The 18,736-nt window shown below is 45.1% G+C and overlaps 1 protein-coding gene across 8 annotated transcripts in view; it reads right to left on the reverse strand.

Annotated features, from left to right (window-relative positions):
* PRKG1 (protein kinase cGMP-dependent 1) overlaps positions 1-18,736 on the reverse strand; it is a 395,239-nt gene that overhangs the window by 65,492 nt on the left and 311,011 nt on the right. For all 8 annotated transcript variants that reach the window (XM_027665603.1, XM_027665605.1, XM_027665602.1 and 5 more), the window contains one exon: positions 3,558-3,623. In XM_027665603.1, coding sequence (XP_027521404.1) covers positions 3,558-3,623 — 66 coding nt within the window. The remainder of the gene's footprint in view (positions 1-3,557; positions 3,624-18,736) is intronic.

The raw sequence follows: 18,736 nt of genomic DNA on the forward strand, positions 1-18,736 counted from the left end.
CCATGGGCAGGGACACCCTCCACTAGCCCAGGGTGCTCCAACCTGGCCTTGGACACTTCCAGGGATGGGGCAGCCAGGACAAAGACAGGTGGGAACAAAGGAGCTTAATTCCATGGGACACATCAAATGCTTTCTCATTGCAGGTTGTTTTATTTGTTAAATCTCAATTCTGCTGGTTTCTACCCCAGAAAAGAAGTTGGAAATCCACTCTCTCAAGGCATGTCTACCCAGATTTGCAAGAATTCACTCCACTGCTTTTTTGGGCATCTTTGGGGTGTTTTTGTGGCTGTAACAGCCCTCTTGTTTCACAAGGAAATTAAAAAGCGAGGCAGCACCAACATAGTGAGAGTCTGGTGATTAAAGACTATTTCACTTTCCTCCTGGTACTTCCATCTCCCACTGCTTCACCCCTGGAACCATTCTAGACCTATTTTAAATTTCAGAGATGCTTTTTAGAGGACACATTTCCTATTTCCATGCTCAAGCAGTGTCCCATCTCCAACCCAGCTCTCCCAGAGCTCTCCTGGCAGCCTGGCTCATCCCTAGGAAGAAACTTTCCCACACTATTTCCTCTCAAAATACAAACCCTCCAGCCACTAAACCAGCCCTAAAATTGCTCATAAAATTCCCAGATCCAGAGACCAGCCTCATGTCTCTCTTAGGAACAACTTGCTGTGACACCAAGGCGTGACTCTCTGCATGAGCTGGAATTTTGGATATCTTGGGAAGACTTACAAGGAATTTGGAAGAGCTTCCCTTGCTGCCAAGGTGATGCTGGTGGGTAACATGAACCCCGGCCAGTGAGACTGAAATGCTCCAGTTTCTTAGGAAGGAAATGTTATTTTCCCATCATTTGTGTTTTGAAACAGCAACATCACTGTTGCTGAGACATTTCAGAGCAGGACACCCACAGAGCATGAAAATTGCTGTCAGTAGTTACATCTGATTAAGCAAAGAGCTTGGCTTGGAACAGAAAATATTTGGCAGCCTTAATGACACATCACCCCTCAGCGTGAGCATCTCCCATGACCACAACAACCCAAACTGGGTGATGTTTGGTGCATCTGGATAGAAAGAAATGCTATTTTCCCCTCATCAACAGAATTTCCCATTTTTTCTCCACATTAAAATTTGCTCCTATGGTTATTCCCATGCCCATAAAAGAACAGCCCAAGAGAAAAACTCTGACAAGAAATCCAGTACTGGGCAGGACACAGGACAACCTTCCCTGAATGATAAAAGGTGCTATAAATAGCATCAATTTTCTTGCACTATAAATAAGATTCTTATAAATACTCTGCTACTAATTGCAGAGTGTTACTAGAATCTCTGGTGTAGATTAACTACAGCTTCATCAGGTTGAATTTCACTTGTGCTTCCTCACTATTCCAAGGGCATTATACACTGAGGAGAAGGCACAGGAGACAAGTAAAGAAACTCTTGGTAACATGATCAGGAATGAGTGACTCTGCAATTATTAGTTATGGGTTTTTTTAAATGCTTACAGTGCAAAGCAAAAATACCTGTTGCAAAAGTGGTAAAAAAAAAGGGGCACAAAATTCTTGTTGCTTTGTATTTCTCTGAATTAAGGCTTGCCAAATTATCTAATTAATAAAAAGATAAAAACTCTTAAAATTAAGAGGCTCTTGCTAAGTAATCTAATGAATAATAATTCTTCTTTTCTTTGCCCCAAAAAACAAGAAGGGGGTGTTTGATCCACCAGGTTCCCTTGGTTGTGTACGTGAAAGAACCTCCCTGGTGTTCCCCACCTGTGCTCAATGGAGAGACCATATTTCTTTTTAATCCATAATAAATTAACACATCAGAAGGATCAGGATTTCTGAGGTATTATTCCCAAACTCAACCTTTGCAGAACACCAGATTTCTAGAAATGGAGGAGGGTGAGACAACTGGGTACAAAGCACTTGTGTCAAAGCAGGATTGAGGGTACAGAGACCATCCCTCCGAGGCACTTGAGCAGGGAACTGTGTCTCTCCAGAAGACAGGAAGGGCTCCAGAGGTCCCTTCTGACCTCTGACAGCATCAACATGTCCTGCACCAACACTGTGTGCCCAGGGAACACAGGGAAAAAGCAACCCTTTGTGATATTTCATAGAATCATAGAATATCCAGAGCTGGAAGGGACCCACAAGGATCATCCAGTCCAACTCCTGGCCCTGCCCAGACACCTCAACAATCCCACCCTGTCCCTGAGGGTGTTGTCAAACCCTCCTGTAGCTCTGGCAGCCTTGGGGCTGTGCCCACTGCCCTGGGGAGCCTGGTCAGTGCCAACCATCCTCTGGGGGAAGAACCTTTCCCTGAGATCCAACCTGACCCTGCTCTGGCACAGCTCCAGCCATTCCCTGGGTCCTGTCCCTGGTCACAGAGCAGAGATGGAGCTGCCCCTCGGGAGGAGCTGCAGCCCCCGGTGAGCTCTGCCCTCAGTCTCCTCTCCTCCAGCTGAACACACCCAGTGCCCTCAGCTGCTCATCCCAGGGCTTCCCTTCCAGGCCCTTCCCCATCCCTGTGTCCCTCCTTTGGATGCTCTCCAACAGCTTTAGACCTTTCCTATATTCTGGTGCCCAAACTGCCCCCAGGACTCGAGGTGAGGTGCCCCAGTGCAGACCAGAGTGAGACAATCCCCTCCCTTGACCCTCAGTGCTGTCCCACACCCCTCTGAAAGCTCCCAGCACACAGGGAGGTCCTACACATTTCAAAAATCCAGTGGATTTATCTTCCTTTCAAACAGTGGCAGATTCAAACAGATTTCCTGTTTTCCCCAGGGTTTTGACTCCCTCCTGCAGGTCCTGTTGGGTTCCTGCCCTGGGGAAGTCAATCCCTGTTCATTCTATTTGCCTCTCTCTTGCTTTCACAGATCGACACCACATTCCCTTGGAAAGATTCCCATGGAAGATAAACCTTTTGATGGTTTATACCAACACTTCACTGCCCTTACAACTGGAAAACCACCACAGGAGTCACACTGAATTTCATGCTCATTGCTTTTAATCCCATTCCCAACAGCTGTAGGAGCAGTTGAATTCACAGCTCTGGATCATCCAGGCATGTTTTTTTCCAGAATAACCCCCCCTAATTCCCTCAAGCTCCATAGACAAGATATTATTTTACTCTCCTCACCTCCTCTGTGTCCTTGGAGCCGCAGAGCTCCAAGCAGGGCTGTGTCCTTCGCCCAAGGACTCCCCACCCCACACGGGCTGGAATAACATCATCTTGCTCTAACATTTGCCAGGATGAACTCGAGCTGTGTTCCACTGCACCAGCTCCGTTTCCCCAGGAATTCCATTCCCCAGTTATTTCCATTTTGTGTCTGCACTTCTCCATTGTCAGCGTTTGCCACTACTGAGCTGATTCAGAGGCGCCTTCCCTCTGAATATCTGGAATATTGGAGATATCCCCCCTGAAGTATCAAGATACACTGGGATGGCATTACTCAAAATTAAATGGCCTCTCTGAAGAAAACCATCAAAGGCTCTCTAAAGCTCTGGAAAAGGTGCAAATTGGAGGCAAAGCCCAAGGCAGGGGAGGGATGTACTTACTCTCTGTCTATGACCAGACACGTCACCGCTTCAGCCGCAATGACGTTGGCTGTTCTGACGTCCTCCCTGCAAGGAAAAACACATTTCTTGAGCCAGTTGCATTATTTCCACGACAATCTTTTGATTTCCAGGCATCTGGGATCCTTCAAGCCCTTCAGAAAAATACATTTCTGGGAGGCACAGCTTTGCCCTGATGTTTTCATCCCCCACCCAGGCTTCAAGCAGGTAAAAGCTACAAATTACACATATAATAAAACACCAATTTAACTGATTTTAATCCAGCTGATTCACTGTTCCATCAGGGTTCAAGAGATACATTTTCTGTGCTGGGGAGAGAAATGCACAGGATTCATTTCATCCCAGTTCACTCCCACCTTTCCAGGTATGAAGGGTAAGTGGATCACAGGCAAAAAGAGACCTCTCCTTCTAAACACCCCTAATTCATTTAGACTGTGCATTTCCACTGAGGCAGAAAATGAGATTTAAAGGTGCTGTTAGAAGTAAAAATGTCCTCATTTAAAGACTGGAGGTATTAAAGCAGTAAAAAAGGGCGATGCATGTGCACTCATCTCTCCCTTTAAAGTAATCATTAATTAACTTTAATTGCCTTTGAGATGTCTTTATGTCAATACCTTTAAAACAAAGCAAGCAGAAACACAAATGAAAGAAACATTAATATTCAAATGCTGACTTTGAGTCTATTTGTACCGAAATTAAGTGTGTATTAGTGCTAATTTACCCCACTGATAAATGAAATTATGGTAATTGATAGCAAGTAGAAAGAAGGAGCTGAATAGCAGTAGATAATTATCTCTATTAACTTCCAAAACCCTGGTAAATATAGAGAGGGTAAGGAATTACGGTATTTAATATCCCCTTAAGTTGCTGTAGCCAACTTTCACTGGGATATTGATCCATTAAAATGACTATGCAACCTTTCTGGGTGTTCCCTAATTCCAGTTAAAACTTAACATATCTATCCCATTATCTCAGATGAATTTCTGTCATAAAAAGACAGTTTATCCCTTTACAGTTCTGGATTAAAGGCATGATGATGGTCACTATATTATATTTAGATGATTATAGAAGGGGAAAATACACTACAATTGGTGGCTTCATCAAACATTTTAAATAAACCTTGAAACTGGAGATTCCAACACACAAGGGACTGTTGTGGGGTTTGCTATTCTGCACTTGACACGTCCTTTTAATCAGCATGGAATCGATCTTTGGTACCTCCAAAGTCCTCCTGTACCACCTTCTGTACCAACCTTGAACCTTCTGGTGAAACACAAGCCAAGCTCAGACCTCCCAACACCTCCCAGTGCTCCAACACATCCCAACGCTCCAACTCCTCCCAAGGCTCCAACTCCTCCCAGTCCTCCCAGCACCTCCCAATGCATCCAAATCCTCCCAACACCTCCCAGTGCTATCAACACCTTCCGGCGCTCCCAACACGTCCCCAAACCTCCCAGTGCTCCCAACACCTCCCAAGGCTCCAACTCCTCCCAAGGCTCCAACACCTCCCAGTGCTCCAGCTGCTCCCAAGGCTCCAACACCTTCCAGTGCTCCCAACACCTCCCAAAGCTCCAACTGCTCCCAACATTCCAACACCTCCCAAGGTTCCATCTCCTCCCAGTGCTCCAGTACCTCCCAACACTCCAACTGCTCCCAACACCTCCCAAGGCTCCCAACACCTCCCAATTCTCATTTGAAAAGGGAATTAATTTACAGGATTAAACGCAACAGGAGACCACTGGAAGAGCAGAATTCCAGGGCATTAGAGGCAAAAATAAACCCTACCAGTGCAAGGCCCTGAATGAAATGCTAGCAGGTGCATGGCATTAAATGAGACAACTAATTCCTACAGGTGCTCAGCACCAAGTGCAAGACTAACTAGTGCAAGTGCACAGCATTAAATGTAGGAGTAATTCCTACCACTAATCAGTGCCAAAGATGAAAAAGTAGCTACTACCTGGCATGAAATGCAACAAGTAATTACTCAAACTGCATAGCATTCAGTGCAGAAGTTACTGCTGCAAGTGCATGACATTAAATGCAACAAGTAATTACTACAGGTTCACAGCATTAAAGGCAAGAGTAATTACTACCACTGAACAGCATAAATGTAAAATAACTACTACAAGAGCATGGCATTAAAGGCAACAATAATTACTAGTGAGTAGGTGGGATTAAATGCAACATGGAATTACTACAAGTGCACAGCATTAAATGCAGGAGTTACTACTAGCACTGCTGACTACCAGTGCACAGTATTAAATACAAAAGGAATTACTACTGAGGACACGGCATTAAATGCAGAAGTGTAAGTGGACAGCACTAAAGGCAAAAGTACTTGCTCCCAGTAACTACTCCAAGTGCACAGCATCAAATGAAAAAGTAATTACTACCATTAGTTACTATCAGTGCACAGCATTAAAGGAGAGAGTAATTACTAGTGAGTGCATGGCATTAAATGCAACAAGTAATTATTACAAGTGCAAAGAGTGAAGTGCAAAAGTAACTACTATGAGTGCACAGTGTTAAAGGCAAAAGTAACTACTACAGGTACAGGGCATTAAATGCAAAAGTAAATACTATTTACTACAAATAATTACTACAAGTGCACAGCACGAATTGCAGAACTTACTACTAGTAAGCATTAAAGGTAAAATTAACTACTACATTAAATACAAAAGTTACTACTAATAAGTGCATGGCACTAAATGCAACAAGTAACTACTACCAGTACTCACTACCAGGACACAGAATTAAATGAGAAAGCAACTCCTAGAGTAAATCACAGCCTAAAATGCAACAGGCAATTACTGCAAATGCACGGCACTAAATACAACAAGGAGTTACTTTAGGAGCACAGCACCGAATGCACAAGCAGCTCCTAGAAGGGCACTGTCTTAAATCCAGCCATTAATTAGCCATTAACAATGCATTAATTACTAGCAGTGCCACCACCACCCCCTGGCACCAGCGAGAGCCCCAACCCCGGCACTGACTCGGACACTCCCCGGCCTTCATCGTCGTCGCTGCTCCCCGAGAAGCCGCGCTCGTCGTCAGCGGAATCGCCATCGCTCTCGGAATACTCCATGGCTCCTGCCTGCCTCCACCTTTTCCCTGGACACAGGCCTGCTTCCCCCCAGCCTGTTACTATATTTTGCCCTCTGGTATTTTGCAGCTCCTCCGGCCTCACGCTTGGGCACCTGGAGAAAGGTCACAGCTGCTGCCACCGCGGGGGTTTCTCAGGGAAATCCAAGAGGAGGGGATTTGGGAGCTGTCCTGAAGAGCTCCATGGCTGGACACAAGTGGGCTCGTGCCCAAAGTGCATCGGGAGACCTTGTTTCAGCTCCTTAAGCCCGTGTGGAATGAGGTGGCAGCGATCCCCATGTTCCTAAAGCTCTTGCAAAGCGCGCTGTGACACCACTGTGAACACGAGTCCATCACGGGGTCCCCTGGGGATGGGACTCCATGATCCTGGAGGGTCCTTTCCAGCTCAGCACATTCTGGGATTATTGAAGAGGTGAACTGCATGGATCTGTTTTTCTTGTTAGGGTTTGCAGCTCAGTTCACCCCAGTGGTCACCAACACTCTTGCTTCTGATGAGCCCTCAACAACTTCAGGTCATACATCAGCCTCTGTTCCCTGGTTTGGCTTCAGGTTGTCATAGTTTGTTTTAAATTTAAAAATATTTGGGATGCTTCCCAATGTTTTGGGTTGTTTTAACCCTCCTACATCCCCAAACTGATGGAGTCCTGCTCCAACACCAGCTCCCAGAGCTCCTACTGCACCTAATCCCTTAAGAATACTAATACAATTCTTCAAATAAAGGGAAACTGCATTTGGATGGTCTAACTTAACACTATCTCACCATATTTGTTTGAAACTCGATGGTTCTGGGGATCCAGTCCCCCCAGTGCAGCCTCCTGACCTCCTCCAGCCTCTTGGGCTCGTCTCCTGAGTGGCACTTTGTCAGACTTTCAGAGACATTTTTAGGTCTCCAGGTAGGCCAATCCCTCTCTTTAAAGGCCAGAAGAAAATTGAATTTGGGTACCACTCCCACTCCTCACAATACCCAATAAAGGGAATTTTTCTCTCCCACCTGAAAGTCATGGTGTAATCAGAAAACACCCAATTAACTCAAATGGAGATAGAAGTGCTTAGGTCTGAACTGTTACAGATAAATTCAAGTTAATGACTGATTTTTCCCATTTTTTTTCTCCTTTCACTTATTTCTGACATGTCCTAAATACTTTCAATCAACCTTATCAAAAATACTGTACCAAGGTCAAGTGTGCAGTGCTGGAAAGTGATAAAATGCATTAAGGAAATGGAATATCAGCAATCAGGAACCTCTGGAGAGTCTTCCTGGGGTGTATTTATAAAACTCGCCAGGGAAGACCTAATTTCTTATTTCTTTTCTTTGAAAACCTTCATTAACACCCTTTTAAACGAGCTAAACTTTCATTAAGTCTCACAAGATGTGAGAATACTCCCGTGAACCTCTCCCAGGTTCTGCAGAGCAACCACCAAGGGCCAGCCACTGCCCCATCTCTTGGTGGCCCTATAAAAATCTGCTACTGGAATTAATAAATACAGCTTCCATAAATTTGAAGGTGAAACTAAGAAAATGTGCCATTTGAAAAAAGCTCCACTTGAAAACAAAACCTCTGAAAATCCCCCCAGGCATTAAAATCTCCCCTTCCCTAAAGGAAGGGGATGAACTCCAACAGGACAGGTTTTCCTCCGAGGTATCCCAGTTGGAAGACAGGTATCAAAAATCCTGGATGATTTAGGCACTGTTGGGCATTAAGAGAACAACATTTCAGTTTGTTCAGACAAAAAAATGCTTTAGAAATCCAGTTTTACAAGCTTTTTTTTCAACATAAGCAAACTGTACAACCCTCCAAATAGGCTAGAAAATGTCCCAGCTCCCTCTAATCACTTGTTTTATGCCTTGAGAGCAGATTATTAGCACTTACTGGCTGTTTCTAATATATATTTCTATTCCCAGTGGCTCCCAGCTGAAAGGCTTAAGCCCTGCCAGGGATTGCCCAAAAAGATTTCCACAGGAAAAAAAAAGAAAAAAAAAAAAAAAGAGCCCTTTCTGAAAATCTGCTTTAATACTGATGAATTTAAAGACTCAGAGACAGTGAACAGGCCTTTGAAGACTCTGTTGGTCAACAAAAAACCTGCTGACACTTCTAAAAGCAAATTAAAGTCCCAAGCTGGAACTCCAATTCCCCCAGTGAGTGATGAAGTGCTGGGATCTTCCAGGATGTCCCGTGAAGTCTGACAAGGATTTTCTGTTTCTCTCAGGAAAGAGAAACCCTCGAAGGGCTTCTCCTTTCCACCTCTGGAATGATGGAATACCAAGGGCAGTTCAGGCTTGGAGCAAGCTGGGCTGGTGGGAGGTGTCCCTACCCAGGGCAGGGGGTGGGACTGGATGAGCTTTAAGGTCCCTTCCAACCCAAAGCAGTGTGTGATTCTCTGATTAGAATGAGAAAAAGGCTTGAATTTACTGTGTGATCCCTGGCCCTGCAGCCAGGAGTTACTACACAGGACATGGCTGGTGTTAATTTGATCAGATTAAAGAGGTTGCTGGTGAATTAACATCAATTCACATTATCATGCTGATATCAATAGATGCAACAGGGATAAATTGTGCCAGAAACCAGCATTAATTAAAGCAGCAGCCCTGTCAGATGTCATGGAATATTGAAGCCACTCCTGGCACGGGGGAAGCGAAGGGGGAGATGCAGAGGGTAAAAAGGATTGATGGCACAGAGAAGTATTAAAAATGGGTATAAAAGCAGCCCCTGGGAGCCACCCTCACATTCTATCCATGATCAGACACTGCCAGTGACTCAGGAAGCACAGAGGGGTTGTGCCAGCTGAAAACTTCCAAGAAGAGAAGGGTCCACACCCTCAAGAGCTGATAAAAAGTGTGACTGGCACAAACTGGCACCAGAGTGGCATCTCTTTTGACAGGCAGCAGGAGGATTTTATCCTTGCTGAGAGGCACAGTTGGTAACTCCTGGAGCTGTGGCAATAATAGCACAGGATCACAGAATATTCTGGGTTGGGAGGGACCAACAAGGGTCACTGAAAGCAAAGAGCCCACACGGGGATCAAATCCATGAGCTGGGGGGTTTTATCTCCATGTTCCAACCAGCTGAGCTCATCTCTGACAAAGGGTCCCATAGGAAAGAGTCATGGCATTCATATATTTATATAAGTACATAATATACATATAATATAAATGTTAACTCTTTGTTGGTTTTATTATACACTTCTGGTAGATTCTCACCCCTACTTAATCCATAATAACTGCAAACTCCTGGGGAAACAATCCAAATTTAACCCCCAAGAGCTTTCCCTGAGTGGTAAGTTAGCAATTCACCATTATTTACAGAAAAAAGCTTCATCACAATCAAATCAAACTGGGATCAAATCAAACTGGGATCTGAGAGCTAAAGTAACACAATATTTGTATTACACTTGAATAATATCAACGCTGTGCTTGGGCAACGGCCTTTAAAGCCACCTGCAAGGGGTTCACTGGTCACAGCTACCTCCCAGAAGAGGCTGAGGATACAAAACTATCAGTAAATGTATTTTTTTGGGTGAGTCAAGCAATGCACGAGGAGCTTGAGTGAGGTGTGTTAGATTAAACAGGCAGCAATTAACCTCAGCACTGCCAGAACTGATTATGCTCCAGCACCACCAATATATTTATTTCATAAACCCCTAAGCCCAGTTACATGAGGTCTGGTGAACACCATAACACAGCCTCAGAAAATTGAGCCAAAAATCCATTTGCTGCAGCCCAAGGAGAAGCTAAAAACCTTGGAAAAGCCAAAGGAGGTTTCCCACTCCACGTCCACTGAGCAGGGAAAGTCCTCTCAAAGCAGCATTTCCAGCCTCTTCCCTCAGCAACCAGAGTAGGAAATAAATCACAACCTAAAACAGGTACAACCCCAAAGCTGCTGATCCTCCAGGCTGTCCTACCTCTGCAGATTTTAAAATCCCTCCAGACCTGGATTTATGGAAAACCAGGGAGGGGGTGAGGAGCATTTCACTGCCCTCCCCCTGGAGAGGCAGCTGTGCAGCCTTCATTTGCATGTGTTTTATATTCATGAGCTCCATGCTAATCACTGCAGATGTGGGTGTTATCTGCTTCTCCAACTCTTTTCCAGCAGGAAAGGATTGGCCATGTCTGGAAGTGGAGCTGCACTAGAGACACAAGTGGTGCTTTGTGGCTGGTGCTGAGGCTCCACTTGTCCCCGTGAATTCCTGCTCAGATCCCATAAAAGCAGAGGACGCCTAAACACTCACCAACACCCAGAAACAATAAGGGTTGTAGTTTTTTACCTCTTACACCAACTCAAGAGTTGCTGCCTTTGCCTTCAGGAAACATCCTGAACCCCAGCAGGTTTGGGAGTTTTTTGTGTGTCTGTAAAAACCTGAATTTCCGTGTTAGAAGAGCAACTACACCATAAATTATTTTATTCTAATTCCCTCTAACTGAGGGGAGAGAGATTGGGTTTTAAATGTTCCCTTTTACCATTCCTCTTGGTGCTAAAGGGTTGGTACGACTGGGGTGGAAAAATTCCCTGCTTTTCCAAGATAAAGCCTTGAATTTAATACTGGGATCACTTCCTCTCTCTGTAAGAGTGATGCCACTTCCAACCCTGTGTTCAAGTCCAGAGACTGAGACCTGCTGTGGTTCCCTTGTCCAAAAACAGGGTTCCCCTACATGTGGTGCTTTCCTTCAAGTCTTTGCTACAAATTTGGAAGCAAAGGACAACTAAATATTGTACAACACCCATGGCTTGAGGGACACGTCCCATTTCAGGAACCAGAATGACCTGAGCTTGAGGATGGAGGTAATGAGGCCCCCAAGTCCAAACCCACCTTCTTTTTGAAGCTTTGATTACCTTTTATCTGTAATAATTTCTGTAACTTGCATCTTGGCCTGCAGTTGCATCAGGGTGAGGTGTAAGAGCCCCCTGCCTCTTCTTCATTTAACAAATTAATAATCAAGGTTTTCCTTGACCAAACCAACCAAAATCTCGTGGTTACTCGGCCTGACCCCACTTCAGCCCCAAGGGAGTTCAATGAGGAAAACAAAAGCTGGTTCTGCTTGGAGCAGAAGGAACCAGCAGCTCTGTGCTCCTGTGGTGAGGACAAGATTTGCTGTATTTATAGAATCACGGGATTCTTTTTGTTGGAAAAGCCCTCTAAGGCCACCAAGTCCAACCACGAACCCAGCACTGAACTAACCCGTGCCCTCAAAGCACCACGTCTTTTGGAAAACATCACTTTAATTATTACACCAAACATCTGGTTCCCAAAGTTTAAAGGCAAAATCAATTAGGAAAGATAAGATTATGAGTAAATTCATCGAAATGAACTCTGAGAAACACATCCTTGGAACAGGAGTAACCTCTCAGACTTTTATCTGACAACACTGTGACTGCTAGAAGTATAAGCTGATAAAACTGACTTTTTTAAATTAAAAAAAACCCAACTTTAAATTAAGTTTTATGATGTCTGAGAGAATTCCAACCAGCAGCTCTTCTCCTGTCCAAGGAGTCAAAATGACAGGGAAAGAAATGCCTTTGTTTCTGGCCCTGGTGGGGGTGGCACTTGTGCGACCTCCAGGAAAGGATGGGAGGACAGTGGCAGTGTTTGGAGGGCAGTCAGGGTTGTCTGCCAGCAGATTCCCAGGAGGAAGGGATGGATCCTCATTCCTGGCCTCACCTCTTACCATGGTGGTGAATTGCTCACGCTTGGAACATCCCAAAAAAGGGATTTTATGGCAGCAAAAGTCACTGGCCTCGACAGCCCCTCTATTTTACCGTGGAACAGCCCATCTTCTGCTGGGTGAACATGTTCCACCCTGCCATTGTGGGTTTTACTGCTCTGAGGACTAGTTTTATAAGATTTTATATGAGTTTTATATGAGGTTTATATGAGTTTTATGCGCCAAATGCCAGAAAATCACTGTGGAATTCAGAGTCAGCGCCGGGGAACGCACAGTAAAAACCCAAGCAATTATTATGCCCATAATTTCAAACCATGACGACCCTCCAAGAAACCTTCTCCTTCTTTTATGACTTCTATCAGCCGAGCAGATATTTAAGAACAAACTGGGATGAATCCCAACATCGTGTTTGAGGATGAGGCTGTTTAATAACATGGGGAAGAGCAGCAGGACTTGCAGCACTAAGGAAGAGCAGCTGCAAATTTGTTCTTCCCCCAGACACCCAGAGTGCAAAGCTCTTCACCAGTTAAAGTGGGCAATGCCCTGTGGAAATCTGAGAAGGGGTTAAAAGGCTTTTTTTTAGGAAAAAAAAAAAGCCTGGTAGAAGAAGAAATAGGAGTCAAAGCTTAGATAAAAAATATATGGAAAAAAATTTGTTATATATGGAATAAATTCTTCCCTGTGAGGTGGGGAGGCCCTGGCCCAGGTTGCCCAGAGAAGCTGTGGCTGCCCCTGGATCCCTGGAAGTGTCCAAGGCCAGGTTGGACGGGCTTGGAGCAACCTGGGCTAGTGGGAGGTGTCCCTGCCCATGGCAGGGGGTGGGACTGGATGGGCCTTAAAGTCCCTTCCAGCCCAAACCATTCTGGGATTCTTTGATTCCATAAAATGATTGATCTCAATGTTTGGCTGCCAACCACTGAATTAACACTGAACTGCACATCACCTCATATATTTAAAGAAAACCAGGTCTATCCAGAGCTGGAAAGGGAGGGATTATAGGTAGGATTAGAATTTGGGCATAAATCCCAAGCAAACATTATCTAAAACAAAGCTCTGGGCTTTGCTGATGGTTTGTTGTCATGTCAAGGTGCCTAAAACCCACAGCGACAGAATCAGGTGAAAAACCCCTTTTTCTATGGCTCAAAAGCAACAGAGAGATTTCCTGGGCATCCTTCCCTGCAGCCATTACTGAGCTCAAATGCCAGCAAAGCTCAGGAGAATTTTAAATAAGATATTCCTGTAATTTATGGGTCTCCCTTTCACACACAGCTTTACAAAATGACTGTGACAAGGAGAGCTTTGTACCATTTCACTGGATTATGGCCCCTGTCATCTCCTATAACCACAAAATACCAACCCTGCACCAATGATCCAGAAGGGAATATCCTTTTTTATTTTTTTTTCTTTAATTTTCCTACAATTTCCATCTCACCTGCAGTGATCAGAGCAGGGCCAAGCTCAGAAATCATCTCTGGACACGAGGTCTGAATTACAGAGCTGGATTTTGAATACAGCATTGCAAGTAGTGTGTGAAAATCACTGGAAATCAAGAATTACACCTTTGTAATTAATGCTGTTATATTTATATTCACCACATGGATCTTTCAGCCTGTGGAGAAAGCAGCACTAGGGGTCCTTAGGATGTTTCAAGGAAGGATTCCAGTAGTCAAGTGTCCAAAGGGAGGTTGGACAGGGCTTGGAGCAACCTGGAATAGTGGAAGGTGCCCCTGCCCATGGCAGGGCTGGAGCTGGTAGGGCTTGAAGGTCCCTTCCAACCCAAACCAGTCTGGGATCCCATGATTTTCAGATATTATCAGTGTATAATTTATAAAGAAGATAATACCACATTATTTGCTGATAAAGAGCCCTTTCCAGATTCCCAATTAACATCCAACAAACCCCAGGTGAACCCAATTCCCTTTGGCTCTTTCCAGTCATCTTTGCTGGTGAACCAGCCAGGAGCCAAAGTCTAACATTCCCAAGATCTGGGACCTCCAGGGAAGGTGGCAGATGCATTTGGGATGTTTGCCTGAACACCTGGGACAAGCAGCATCCTCACCTGGGCTTGGAAGTGCAAAACATCCCTCACTCAATCATCCTGCCCCAGCCAGGAGGGGCCATTCCACAAACACCATTTGAGCAAAAAGAAATTCAGCCATCTACTAATTTTAATCAGTTTTCTGAAAGCTTCAAGCAAAGGGGGGGATTGTGGCAGCACTGGGCTGGGAACACCTACAAGTCATAGAATTCTGGAATGGTTTGGGTTGGAAGGGCCTTAAAGCTCATCCAGTCCCAACCCCTGCCATGGGCAGGGACACCTTCCACCAGCCCAGGTTGCTCCAAGCCCCATCCAACCTGGCCTTGGACACTTCCAGGGATCCAGGGGCAGCCACAGCTTCTCTGGGCAACCTGTGCCAGGGCCTCCCCACCCTCCCAGGGAACAATTCCTTCCCAATATCCCATCTAACCCTGCCCTCTGGTAGTGGGAAGTCATTCCCCCTTGTCCTGTCCCCTCCCATCTCTTGTCCCAAGTCCCTCTCCAGGTCTCTTGGAGCCCCTTCAGGCCCTGGAAGGGGCTCTCAGGTCTTTCCAGAGCCTTCTCCTCTCCAGTAGGTACCTGTAGGCTGCCCCCTGTCCCAGGTTCTGCTCTGCCTTTTCCCTGGGCAGGGAATCTCCCCTTTGTGCCCTCCCTTGGGAACCATTTGCTTGGGAAGGGGAATCCAATCAAACCCACCAGCGGCAAGAACTGAGGAGATGCTCTGCAGATATTCCCAAATCCAGATGAAATCCTACTGCTGCTGACTTTTAAGGGTGAAAGAGAGATATCTGAGTGCCTCCTCCCTTAACCTTTGCTGCCAAGTCACACCTGGAGCCTCACCTGGTTTAAAACAGAGTCACTGCACCACCTCCTGACGGTTGGATCTGTGGACATCAGGCCAAGCAAAGAATCAGGGGATTGCTGAGGTTGGAAAAGGCTTTTGAGATCACTGAGTCCAACCCAGCAGTTCCAAACCCCCCTTTAACCATGTCCCAGCTGCCACATCCACACACCTTTTAAAACCCTGCAGCGAGTCCCCTGTTTCCCACCCCTGAGGTGGCAACAACACATAGAAACCACTCCCTGCTGATGGGAAAACCACTTCCAGTGGGCCCACTCCATCAGGAGCATTCCCAGTGCCTCTGGACAATAATATGGATAGGATTTAGTCCAGTGCTGTTAGCAGACCAGCTGGGCAGAGAAGAGCAAACACAGGAATTAATATGATGGTTTTGTGGGTAAACTGAGGCTTAAGTTTAGTCTGGATGAAGTGACAGAGTAAAGCAGAACCTGAGTGACACAACACTGACACAGGGATGTTCAAACCCACTTGCCAAATCTATTAATGATTCCAACCAATTACTCTTTTCATTTATTCTGAATTGTTGCCATGAACTGGTGTCTCACTAGTCCGTAATTAATGATATTCCCCAAGTGGAACAACCCAGAGGTATGAAATGACCATTTCTTTCATTAAAGTGAAATAAAACCTACCACACACAGCCCATTGCTATTTTAATCAGCCAGTGGGTGACTTTCAGATATATTAAATGTTAATTATCACATTCAAGGACAATTCAATTAAATCTTGAGCAAATCTGAACAGTTCTAGAGACTCGAGCCTTGCAGACCTGCTCTGCACAAGACACACATCTACCAGCCTTGATGAGGTAATTCAAGGTCAGACAAAGCCAAAAGACCAAGAAGAGGAGGAGAGGAAACCATTTATTGGCATTATTTTCCTCAAAATAAATGGTGTTTCAGTTGAACTGAGCAGGTGTCACATTTTAGTAGGTTCTGACCAGGAGAAACTCTTGCACATGCACTAAGATCACCACATTATATATATATAATACATAAAAATATAACTCAAATTTCTATATCTACACATGCATGTTATTGCTGCTTTTCTAAGTCTTTTCAGTTTTTTAAAAAAATCAATAATAGGCTCTCGGGAAAGTACTTTGGAAAGGAACTAAGAGTCACAAACCACCCAATTCTGCACAGATTATTTGCAGAAATGTGATTTGTAGAGCAGCAGTAGCAGAATTTGGCAGCCAGAGCCATGTGAAATGGTCTTTGACCCATTTCCTTCACGAAGGACTCGGCAGCTGAACTTTAATTTAATTTAATAAGTCACTGGAAATAAAAAACAGGGAACACGAAAAAAACCACCCTCAAATAATTCATTCACTTCGGGATATATTGAGATTTTAACCTTGTTAAAGAATCTAAAGAGTTGGAAGGAAACTAAGTCCTATTATTAGTAAACCAATGAATTTCCCAAACATATTAATGAGCAGAATTCCATCCCCTTTAAACAGCAGGAATAAAAGGTGAGATCAAAGTCTAGCAAAGCTCTTCTGGGTAACGTGGACAGAGTGAAACACAGAAAGAATTTGGGAGGGTCTGTTTAGTCTTCCCTTGTTTAAATTAAGGAAATCCAGTTGAATATTCTATTTAACTAAAATCCCAGGAGTTTATTACGTGTCTGATCCTTTAGAGCTTCTTCAAATCGAAGAGAGAGATCAAGTTTTTGCAAAGACAGGACCTGCTGAGGCAGAGAACACACCAGGCTCTGTCCTGCCCCATCCCTGCAGGTGTCCAAGGCCAGGTTGGAGCACCTTGGGATAGTGGAAGGTGTCCCTGCCCATGGAATGACATGGCCTTTAAGGTCCCTTTCAAGCCAAACCTTCTGTGATTCCATGAAATAAAGTCCCTTTTCCCATGGTTGGCTCTTCCCTCCAAGCCCTGGGTACTGACAACAGCCTGAGCCTGGATGGAAAAGGAGCCCCCAGGGTGATCCAATGCTTCTCCTGAGCTCCAGCAGGAACACAGGGACACACTGTCAGTGCCTAATTACTAAATCAAAGCTCCTGCCAATTAAAATCCTTCCCTTCCACTCTCATCATCCCTAATCTGGGATCTCCATATGGGAAAAGTATCTTCCACAGCCGTATAAGGAAAAATAAGCCCCTAGGGTTAACTGCAGTACTTTATTCCAGGCCTTTCATCACCAGTTCTAAGCTGATAAAACATTTCCTAAATGAGCTTGGAATTCCTCCAAGATGTCCTGCTCAGCCTCATCCATCAAACATCCCACATTTCTCAAGGACACGCGCTGGGGGGGGAGAGTTTGAAACCTAAATCATCCCATAAATTGTTTCTGGAGCGTCAGGGCAATAAACCACCAGCACAAAAGGCTCAGACTTTCCCAGGGCTCAAAGAGAATTTCAGCTCTCCGACGTGGAGGGATCTCTCCCAAAACGCCAGATGATTGAAGTCTTTCTCCAAGAAAGGACACATGGTGCAAAATTAAACCAAAATATACTGTAATGCCTATGGATTAACTCCTCTGCTCTTGAGGACACCCCCCAAATCCATGCAGATCAGATATATCCCCATTTTCACCACAATAAAAGAGCGGGCTCAAGAGCTTTCGGGAGCAAACAGCGCCAGTAATCCCTGTGAAATGCCAGACTCCTCACTTTAAATGACTTCTCTTGGTGTTTTTTCCCCCAGGAATTTTTTCAAAGTTGTCATTTAGGAGGTTTAGCTTGGACACGCTGGAAAACCTCAGGAAAACTTGGAGCAGCCTGACGGGTCGAGCAGTGACACGCCGTCCTTGGAGCTCTCCAGGGTTTAGCTGGACAAGGCAGTGATGACTTTGCTCCAGCAGCAAATCCCTGCTTGGAGCAGGAGGTCAGAGCAGGGACCTTCAGAGCTCCCTTTCAGCTCATTTTTGCCCCTTTTGTAAAGTTTCTGCTGTTACCAGAGGAAATTTCCAAGTGTCCAAGGTCAAGATATTAAAATCCCAGGGAAGCAGAGGTGGTGGGTGACACGGATCACACCTCACCTCTTTGAGGGAAGGAAGATTTATTCTCCAGCTTCTACATAAAAGCTTGTATGTCATCCTGCAAAATCTTTCCAGGCTATTTATGGACTGACATGTGTACTCCTCTCCTTTGAACTTCCAAATATTTCCATGGAGTTTTACCTTGCTTAATTCCTGTCCTTTCAGCATGGAGAGGAGAAGAAACTCCTGACCACATCTGCAATCAAGTGCATAGAGGAGCTGGAGCTGTTGGCTGAAAGAGCTGTATCCCTCCAGTCCATAAAGGGGACTCCTTGTCCAGGACCTTCATACCCTTTCCCTCTTCCTGACTTCATTTCCCTTTGTTTTTACCCTTGGATTCAATGTGACCCCACTACTCGACTGCAGAAGACCAAGAATGATTTTGAAGGCTCCAATCCAGGAGCAGAAGCTCACCTATGAGGAAGAAATCCTTCCCTGTGAGGGTGGGGAGGCCCTGGCACAGGTTGCCCAGAGAAGCTGTGGCTGTCCCTGGATCCCTGGAA

This window comes from Corapipo altera, unplaced genomic scaffold (assembly GCF_003945725.1).
Source record: "Corapipo altera isolate COAL_440 unplaced genomic scaffold, ASM394572v1 161, whole genome shotgun sequence".
Classification (NCBI taxonomy): Eukaryota; Metazoa; Chordata; class Aves; order Passeriformes; family Pipridae; genus Corapipo; species Corapipo altera.